Here is a 9,666-nt window from a genome sequence, read left to right as displayed (position 1 = left end):
TAATATTATTATTAGTTATAAACTTTTATTAAAAACTTGTAGTATTAATTATAAGTATAACTATAGTCATTAGCATTTCATAAAAAAAAAAAAAAAAAAATTATAGCCATTAGTCTATATAGAATTATAACTTGTAGTATCCATTCATAGCGCTCTTGAAATAGAGCCGAAAAAGAAAGAAAACTGATCAAAATGCATAAAACGTTCGAAATGGCAATGAAAAAAAAAAATGGCAATGATGTAAAACTAGTCGTGGAGGTGTGATTCCAACATACGAAGCCACGAAACGTTGGCAAATCGGACACTGGCTCTCAAAGAACAGAAACTGAAGCATCGGACTGCGAAGAAGTGAAAACAGAGGAAAATGTCGCGTAATCTTCTTGTCGATCCAGGAGTTGGGTACTTGCTAGATTTAGTTTAGTTTTATGCGCACTCCTTTGATAATTTTTCTGTGGTGTAAATAGTTGGTTAAAATAACTCTTACCCATTTGTTATGCGCGTTGATTACCGTTCTCGATTCCAGAGTCCCTAACAATTTGCTAGTGCTATACTTTGAGAATTCGTTTCCTTTTGGGCTATAACTCCGGAGTTTCCCCATATTTGATGTTTTTTGTTGTTGTTATTCAAAAGGTAGACCAATTTTCCTTACTTTTTGTGCTATTTATTGATTCAGAATTATGTGGTTCTTATTCACACAAATTGTTCCACAAATGTGCCCATGCCCTTGTATGCTCTTTTTTGGTAGTGATTGACATGATTCTGCATATTTATAGAGGATATTATTCTATTTCAAATTGGGATGTAGAAATTTGTATGCTTTCTCGGACTTTGACAATCTATTATAACAAACAAGCTAGCCTTATACACTATATGGGACTCCAAACAAAAGCAATGCTTGTATACTCTCACAATTATAATTGATATAATGCTGCTAGAGAAGAATTTCTATAAACTAGGACTGTCATAATATAGACGCTGTACCTAACTAACTAATGGTATGAAAGGGGTCTGGCAGTCATGCCGACCGCACAACTGTCTGTACCATTAAATCACAATGTTGAGTTCAGCAAGAATCGTGATCGGATTGAACCCGGTTGCTGGATGGCTTACCAATCTGTAAACAATCTATTGGAGGCATTGTAGGAGTCATCAACTCCCCAAAAGTCTGCCAACAGAAGGCATCATACATGTGGTAGCCCTCTTGCAACGGTTTTAGCTGTATGGCAGTCAGTGTTACATCTGTACATGGTAGACTGTCACTACAGGCAAAGTGTACAGGCTTGACTGTGTACGTCCCTCTTATCCTCTCATAGTTGATTCCTGATAAAGCAACAGATGATGTTTGATTTTTGCATGTGCTTTTGTCACAATAGTACTGGTCAATCACAATTGGCAGTTGAACTTCTGAAACTTGAATGTTTGAGAAGAGTACCCCCTGGACAGAGCCTGATCCTCCCTGCAGATTTAGCATTTTAAATCATGTGTAAGAGATATAGCTGGTTTATATGTGATTTTTGTAACAACTTGGATGTTGAAGGAACTCAGATCTGGTTCAATAATAATATTAGAACTTAGGAGTGACTTGTATCCAACATTGGTGACAACATGCAATGTGCTGTAATTTTCAGATTGTATTCTTAAAATTTCCCAAATTCTGAGAGGCATTTCTTTAAAAAGTTTGGTGAATTATCAAAATGTCTTCTCAAGGTTCTCTTGCTCTTTAGTAATTTCTGATATCCTGGAAGCTATATATTGAACTGGGTTGAAGTTATGATAAAAGGTTTTGAAAAGTTCTTTTACTTTATCCAAATTGTGGCGATGCTTGGGAAATGAGATGAGATAAAAATTTTGTGAATAGTAATGAGATAGTTTGAGTAAAGAATTTTTTGGGTTTTGGGAAAGGAAAGAGAAAAAATTAAGTAAAAAATACAATAAAATTAAAATATTGTCAGAATATAATTTTTTAATATAATTTTTATTTTGGGATTTGAAAAAGTTGAATTTCTTTTATTTTTTGTTTGAAAGTTTGGGAAAGTTGTAATGATTAGTTTGAAAATATTTGTGTTTGAGTGATCCTTGGGAAGAAAATGAGATGAGATGGGAACTGTTTCCAAACATCCCCTTAACTCTTTTCTAATTCAGAATTTACATGATATCTATTTAAGGAGAGGAAAAAAAAAAAAGAATCCCTCTATAAAAGATTATCTGTCTTTGGGCCAAAGAATATTTTCCTTCCCTATACATATGGCATAGTGAGGTTCAAGCATTTTGAGTTCCTGACAAATGAAAAAAATAAAAACTGATCTGCCTTCTTAACTAGAATCTTGATTTTGTTACTTCTAACTTCTAGAGCTTTTCAGTCACGTAGAATCAGAAATGGTATCAATACCTGCCATGTCTTGATTCTGACACCATTCATTGTGTTGTGCATAATCACATCTCGAACGGTGATGTTAGAGACACAGGCTTTGCTGCTATCCTTTCCCAGACTCCCAATGCTGATTCCATGTCCTGGTCCACAGTTCACATTGTGTATATATACATTTGAACATCCAGTTTGTATAGAAATACAGTCATCCCCTGCTTGTCATAAGAAATTCAGCAACTCTTCTTATCAAAAGAAATTCAGCAACTCTTTTTTTAACAAAAAAATAATAGTATGCTTTTAACATCATGTTTATTTTAACTTTAGCGGTCCTGCTCACTTTTCTCATCGTTTATGTATAAAATTTGAGTTTTGAAATTTTATTTAAGGTTGTCATTTCCTCCTCAAATGTTCACGTTTTTAATGTTCATGCTGTGTTACTTGGCGAGTCTCAATTTAAGTACAGATAAACAAAGTGAAGGAACGGGGACCAGAAGTTATAGTTGCTAATGAAGACAAAAGAAACTGCAGAAAACAACAAAGAAGTCTTCATGTTATCCATATTCAAGATCTAATCCCCTATTGTATGGTCCACTAATAATTTGGGAGATAAAACGTCATATAATTGGTGGTTGAAATGCTTGAAATGGGAGAGTTTCTGGAGCCACGTGTCAGATTGTGAATGGTCAGAGATTGTTGGCTCTAACGAATAAGGCTTTGGCAGGATAGTATTGTGTTTTGCACAATCTTGTTTCAGGTATCTATCTTCTTGTGTAATATTTCTGTCACTGATTTCTATGTTCTTTCAATTCATGTAACTCCATCCTTTGACTCCGTAGGCTGTATTCTTGATTCTTGCTCAATGGTTCGCCCACAACCCTGTATTCATCTATCAAAAAAAAAAAAAAAAAAAATGGTATTCAAGTAGGAGTGATTAATTACCGCAAGCAAGGTTGGTACTGTGAATTAGAACATCTTTTGAGTTCTGCAGATGGATTCCATCTGTGTTGGGACTGTCACCAGGAGATGATACACTAATATCATGGACCAACACTCCCATGCAGTTGTCAAACTTGAGGTGGCACTGGGGACTACTTTGAATTGTTATGCCCGTCACGGTTACGTTAAAACTCCCATAAAACCTCAGTGCCTGTGCAAGAAAATGCAGTAATTATGTTAGGATTGCCATGTGCACAAAGTATATATGTTGCCAATGTCAAGTCTTGAAGTGGTCCTTACAGTTGGCTTGATGCTAGGCATTATCCTCCCAAGCTCGCCTCTTATCTGCCACATAGTTGTTGGAGAAGCATGATCATGATCAGTTACAGGTAGATAATGCAGAAAGTAATTCAGTATTCAGTGAAAGAGAAATGGTGAAGTGAATTGCTACCGGCATTGGCGGATTCTTTTCAACAGTGCTATTTAATGGGATAATGAGTTTTAGTTCATCATCAACCGGGTCATCATCAAATTGGCTGTCTTGCCACCAGACTGAGCCTCTTCCATCAATAATGCCCTTTCCCTGGATGGTAATTCCTCTTAGCTTTGTGAACTCGAGCCATTGTAGCAGACCTCTGCCCCAAGCTTTAGAGTTTGTGGGAGCAATGACCGTACCATCCAGCTGAGAAAATGTTAACTAATTCATCAATCTTTGTCATGCATTTTATTAGGTGGTAATACAAGACCGGCCCATTATAAAGGCCCAAATCATTTCACTGTAAAAAGACCCCGTGTCTCTATCAGGTTTCTCCTTGCAATGCTAGAGAAAGTTACGAATGGATTGTATTAAATATAAGATGACAAATCTGTAAATATTTGAAAAATAGTTTGTGAATAGTAATGAAATGATTTTGTTTGTTTTATTGGGTTTTAGAAAATGAGAGAAAAATATTGAATAAAAATATTTTTTTTAAAATAAAATATTGTTAGAATATAATATTTTAATTTTAATTTTGTTTTTAAATTTGAAAAAAGTTGTATTATATTTTGTGTTTTGTTTGAAAATTTAAAAAAGTTTTAATGATTAGATGTAAAAGTTGGAGGATTGAAATTTGAAGATGTTTTTGTTTTAATGATATTTGAGAATGAAATTTTGAAAAATTTTAAAATAAGATTGAGATGATTTTCATTCCTAAATAAGGCCTAAGATACACCAAAGCAATTGGTAACAAAAAATGTATTTAAGTCGATGTAGAGACGCTACTGACGTGTCTAACATATCAAATTTTAAATTTTAAATTTTAAATTTCTTATATAAATTAAACCTTACCATGTCATTGATAGAAAAGTGAGGGTGTTTATAAATCTACGTCATATAAATTATAAAGTAAATATATCAATCAAAAAAATATATTATAAGATAAATATAACATATCATATAAAATTACGTCAATTTATAATTTTACGACATTTGTTACTATGAGCACTTCTCTTAAAACTTTATTACTAAACATGTAGTGTCTCAAAAGAAAATTATTAATGAGGAGGATACATACCTGAAATACAATGTTTGCTTGACAGTAAGGACCAGAGAAGGAAATGGGTCCTACAAGGAATACGTATTCTGATGGAACCATAATCATTGATGCCTCGACTTTACAAGCAGCTGCCCATGCAGCTTGGAATGCCTGCGATGCATAGTAACAAATTTCACCAATATTACTTTATGGCCGGAAAGCCAATATCTTTTTGTTTTGTTCTTTTTCTTTCTTTTTTACTGAGATACTTGTGAATCGATCACCTAGTACGACCACGTGAACAAACAGTTGGTGTTCGTTTCTGATCTGCAGCTGCAATAATTGTTGGAATCGTTAACTAAACTGTACGTTGTAGCTAGATGGGGGACTCCTTTCTTTTTCTTGCTTGGGTCCCACCTGCTGCTTGGTCAGTTCTTTTGTCTTTCAGTTACTTCTTTTGTATCTCGAATTCATTGATCTTTTGCTAATTAATGTGTAATTGATATTCACGTCAGCCTTCTTAATTCCACCAACAATAGTTAAATACATGTGACCGGTTTGGCATAATTTTCAGTTTTCAAAATCGAAGTTTCGAAACCCCACCAAAACTCTAAATAAAAAAAAAAAAAAAAAAAAAAAAAACTAACAATAGTTGTAAAACACCAAAGTTTTGTCACCCTCTTTTATGGTTTAGCACACATTTTTCTACTTCTAACTAAATGCTTTAATTTGGGAAAATGTTATAATATACCATACGTTCGTCTTATTCTATTGTGTTGATAATGACTATTAAAATGATCTCGAACGCAATTCATACTCATTTTTTATTAAAAACTCCATATATCATCTTGTATGGTGTCCTAACGGATCATAAAAACGTAATGTTACTATAATCATATCTAAGAGTCCGTTTAAAAGTAAGATGAGATGAGTTGAGATGATTTATAAATAATAATAAAATTATTAGTTAAAATTTGATGAAATAAGGACCTCTATATCTAAAAGGGTCCGAAATAAAAAAATTCTAACCTCATGTAGAAAAAAAATTAAAAAAATTAGAATTAATTGCCCCAAGAAGTCTATTATGTATTACATTTTTGTATACATTATCCGGCAGTAGTTCTTGTGTCCCCTCATTTTTTGCAGAAAAGAATGAAAATTTTGTAATTATATTAAAAGATTAATGTAAATCCTTGCATGAAATCTACGTAACGCAAGCACCAAATATAGACTTTTTCTCCCCACTTATTTGTATTTTTCCATTATGCATGAGTGAGAATTGGACAATCAGTACCTGTGTGTCATCGGTGCTTCCATCACCCTTGGCACCAAAATCAAGCACGTTAAAGAAGGTGGCCGCAGTATGGCCACCACCACCATTGTAAACTTTCTGCGGCGGCGGGGGGCTTGAAGGGATGTCTTCTTCCGGTATGGGAGGTGGAGGCCGTGAGCTGGGCGCTTTTTGAGATGGAGGTTTTGGCTTTGTCGATCCTCCAGTACTATAGTGGTGGTTTCCATTGCTGTGATAATTCTTTCCTTTCTTCTTATTAGACAGAGAGGCAGCGCTAGTTCTGCTGTGCCTCCAATGCTTGCCTCTTCTTGCATTGCATGTCTCAAAGTTTGATGTCCAAAGTATGAAAACAATGAGAAGCATTAATGCGAGGCTTCTGAAGCTCAAACCAGTCATCATCATGTTTGGCATAAATGTAGACCACAGAGAGAGCGAGAGAGAGAGAGAGAGAGAGAGAGAGAGAGCTACGTCTGAAGATAGCCAAAATGAGTGGTGGTTGTGGGTATAAATAGGAAGCTGATGAGAAGTCTTCAAGGTTATGGTGAAGACCATGTGCAGGCCGCATAAGCCAATATATATATATTGGTAGGTGGCGGTAATATTTTTACGTCTCGTTCTTCCTTCGTTTATTAATCACAACTATTTTCATTTGTGTGAATTTAGGATGAAATTCTGTTTATAGCTCACCAGTCATGATGTGTCCCAAGTGGCCAGGTGTCGATTTTGTTAGTTTGTCGCAACATGATACGTTGCTAATAAATGATCAAAATGTGCCAATCTTTCCCATTCAAGGCAACTCTACTTCATGCCAAATTGTGTCTATTTTGCTATCCACTACTACTGTTCTTAATTCGTATCATTAAAATTAAAATTTCCAATCTTTCCCGACCAATCAACTCAGATCATGATCATGATCATGTTCAGTGTGAAGAGTGCACTGTCGATCCTGATCATGATGGATACTAACTTGCAAATTTACTTGTATCTTTATCTTTTCTTTCATTACTGCTTCCTGTTCCTGATCTATCTATCTTCCAAATTTATGTGGCTTTCGTCCATAGTTTGAAGCTAGCTCTGCACAACATGCATATATTTTACAACTACCACTACTGCTAAGATATTATATATAATAATCGAGAATGTGATGTAAAATACAAAAAGGAGGCACGTGAGTGGGGGTCTTAATAAGGTGTCAAGAGCCGGCACTCTGATTATAACAGCTCTATAAGATCACATGCAGCCCCTTCACGGGCTTGCACTTGTTCTGGTTTTGTCTTCTTTACATCCCATCCCCATTTATCTATCTATCTATCTATCTATGCCTATCAACAAAGTTGAGGCTATCTATCTATCTGTTATCGTATTTTCCTCCTCTTCTCCTTTCCCTTTCTTCCACCGGCCATTTGAAATATATATATATAAAATTCTTGTTTTCCAATGATCTATGGAAGAAGAGAAAGAGAGAAGGAGAGAGGCTAAAAAGTAACAGAAGCTAACTGTCTTCAAGAGAACAAATGGTCATGAGGCTTTTGAAACTTTCGTTTCTAAATGTTTCTTTTCATGAGATTCTTTTCAGAGGTACTGTTTGAAGGAAACAATGTACAGACACCTCAATCCGCCCATGGTTTTGGTATTATATGATCTATAAGTGTCCTACATTTCAAATATTAATTGTAATTTAATTCTTAAACAAAAGTTTTAGGAACACATATATATATATATATATATATATATATATCTTGCTTTCTTGCACATCACATGTTTAATTAATAGCACCTGTGATCAAGAGTACACTATAATGACCTCAAGAAGAAAATAATAATAAGAAGACAGACAGAATTACAGGAAAGCTTGCGATGCAGCATTCAAAAGGGCACATCAGCTTTGAAGCTTGAGTTATCATTGGGGATGAGAGATTGGAACTCTCTGATCATCTCCAGTGTCATGACAAAAATAATACATTTGCATGCGCACTGAATATATGTATCAGTTGAGTAATCATTCTTTTATACATTATTCTTTTATCAACTCATACAATCATTAAAAAAAAAATCCATATCATGTTTCGCTTATTTACCAATTAATTAAGAGTGACACTACAGCCACCGGTTGGGAGCTATCCTTAGTTATGGGATTTTTTTTTTTTAATTTTTTTGCTTTTTCATTCATATATTTTTTTAATATTTTTAAATATTTAAAAAAATCACAATATTATTAAAAAATACTTACTTAATCACTGAATAAAAAAAAAATTAAAATTAAAAATAAAAAGTCACAACGGTATAAATGAGCAGTAGAAATGAATAGTAAAAGTAGTATTTTCCATTAATTAATACCCCATTATAAAAGAAGTTAATAAATAAAGGGTGATGGATAATATATATTTCTTTACGGAGTTAATTGCAAAATTAGTATGTGGATTTTCACGCAATTCAGTATCTCTGTTAATTTTACTGCTATAAAATTAACAGCATGATTAACATGGTTATTGATTTCACGTGTCAACTGATCAAAGACGGTGTCATTTGGCTCCTTAAAATATTTTAATTTATCTCATTTTATTTAATTATTATAATTTTTTTAAATTTTTATATAAAATATAATAAATAATTTAATTTTTTTTAATTTAAAAAAAATTATATTTAAATATTTTATTCAACTTCCATCTCATTTATATATATAACTAAACGAGGTCATAATACATAACTGCCGTTAAATTTTTAACAAAAAATTAACGCAGATATCTGTTCGAGAGTTTGTTAAACTTCAAATATCAATTTTATAAAAATTTAAAAACCAAAATTTCAAGTATTATTAACTTCTTTATTTTTTCTGTTAGGAAAGTGTCCAAATCAACGTACGGATGATTTTGAGCCCCGTAATAATATTACAGAAACTGAACTTTCCTTATCACAGACTCACAGTGATTTAGGTAGTCTACTAATTTGTTTGGGTATTTTTAATTCTTTATTCTTTCTTGAAAAACGAGACGAAATTTTCAACTAATGTATGCACCCACGCTAAATCCAAGAAAACGATGGAATGCTAGCACATGGATGACCTCATAAGCTTTCCATCAACATGATTAACAAAGTAGAATAATTCCAATTAGTTCTATATACTATACTTTTGAATTTTCTTTTCTTTTTATATAATAAATATGTGGTGTCACAGTGACATACTTTTAAGAGAAAGTTACTTTGTCGTCTCAAGTTGACATCTATTTGACTGTTGATCAAAATTTATTTTTTTATTTAATGATTAAAGAAGTGATTTTAAATATATTAATATATTTTTTTATTTTTTAAATATATTTAAATATGTTAAAAAAATATGAAAAGAAAAAAAAGAAAAAATTTTTTTTTTACTGCCTAGCAGTCAAGATAGGGCGGCATAATAGTCGTACCCTACTTTTAATAGTAAACTTTACTTTTTTCAAAAGTAATACAAGAGAATTGCACACTTGAAATTGTATCTAGCATTACCATTTTATAAATTATTTTATAAAAATCTCTCTTGTTCAAAACAGAATTTTAAAAAAAAGTTGAATGTAT

General features: G+C 32.9%; 1 protein-coding gene and 1 long non-coding RNA gene across 2 annotated transcripts; one reads left to right on the top strand and one right to left on the bottom strand.

The window, feature by feature from the left end:
* Positions 1-842: 842 nt before the first annotated feature.
* LOC121258163 (polygalacturonase At1g48100-like) lies at positions 843-6,658 on the bottom strand. The gene is made up of 7 exons (XM_041159550.1): positions 6,116-6,658; positions 4,861-4,992; positions 3,756-3,986; positions 3,605-3,649; positions 3,308-3,515; positions 2,390-2,580; positions 843-1,456 (listed from the first exon to the last, which is right to left on the bottom strand). Exons 1-7 carry the CDS (start codon positions 6,521-6,523, stop codon positions 1,064-1,066), a joined length of 1,608 nt encoding a protein of 535 aa, XP_041015484.1. The 5' UTR covers positions 6,524-6,658; the 3' UTR covers positions 843-1,063.
* On the top strand, positions 2,625-4,138 carry LOC121258164. Its single transcript, XR_005939351.1, has 2 exons — positions 2,625-3,122; positions 3,622-4,138. It is a non-coding gene; the product is annotated as an uncharacterized LOC121258164 (long non-coding RNA).
* Positions 6,659-9,666: the final 3,008 nt, after the last annotated feature.

The sequence above is a fragment of the Juglans microcarpa x Juglans regia genome, chromosome 3S (genome assembly GCF_004785595.1).
Source record: "Juglans microcarpa x Juglans regia isolate MS1-56 chromosome 3S, Jm3101_v1.0, whole genome shotgun sequence".
NCBI lineage: Eukaryota > Viridiplantae > Streptophyta > Magnoliopsida > Fagales > Juglandaceae > Juglans > Juglans microcarpa x Juglans regia.
Note: the sequence above shows the minus strand (reverse complement) of the source record. Positions and strands in the feature narration are given on the sequence as shown.

Coding starts and splice junctions, on each gene's coding strand:
- LOC121258163 (XM_041159550.1), bottom strand. CDS start 6,523: ATGCCAAACATGATGATGACTGGTTTGAGCTTCAGAAGCCTCGCATTA. Junction 3,987..4,860: donor AAGCAAACATTGTATTTCAG/GTATGTATCCTC, acceptor ACATTTTCTCAG/CTGGATGGTACGGTCATTGC. Junction 1,457..2,389: donor TCAGAATCAAGACATGGCAG/GTATTGATACCA, acceptor CTAAATCTGCAG/GGAGGATCAGGCTCTGTCCA.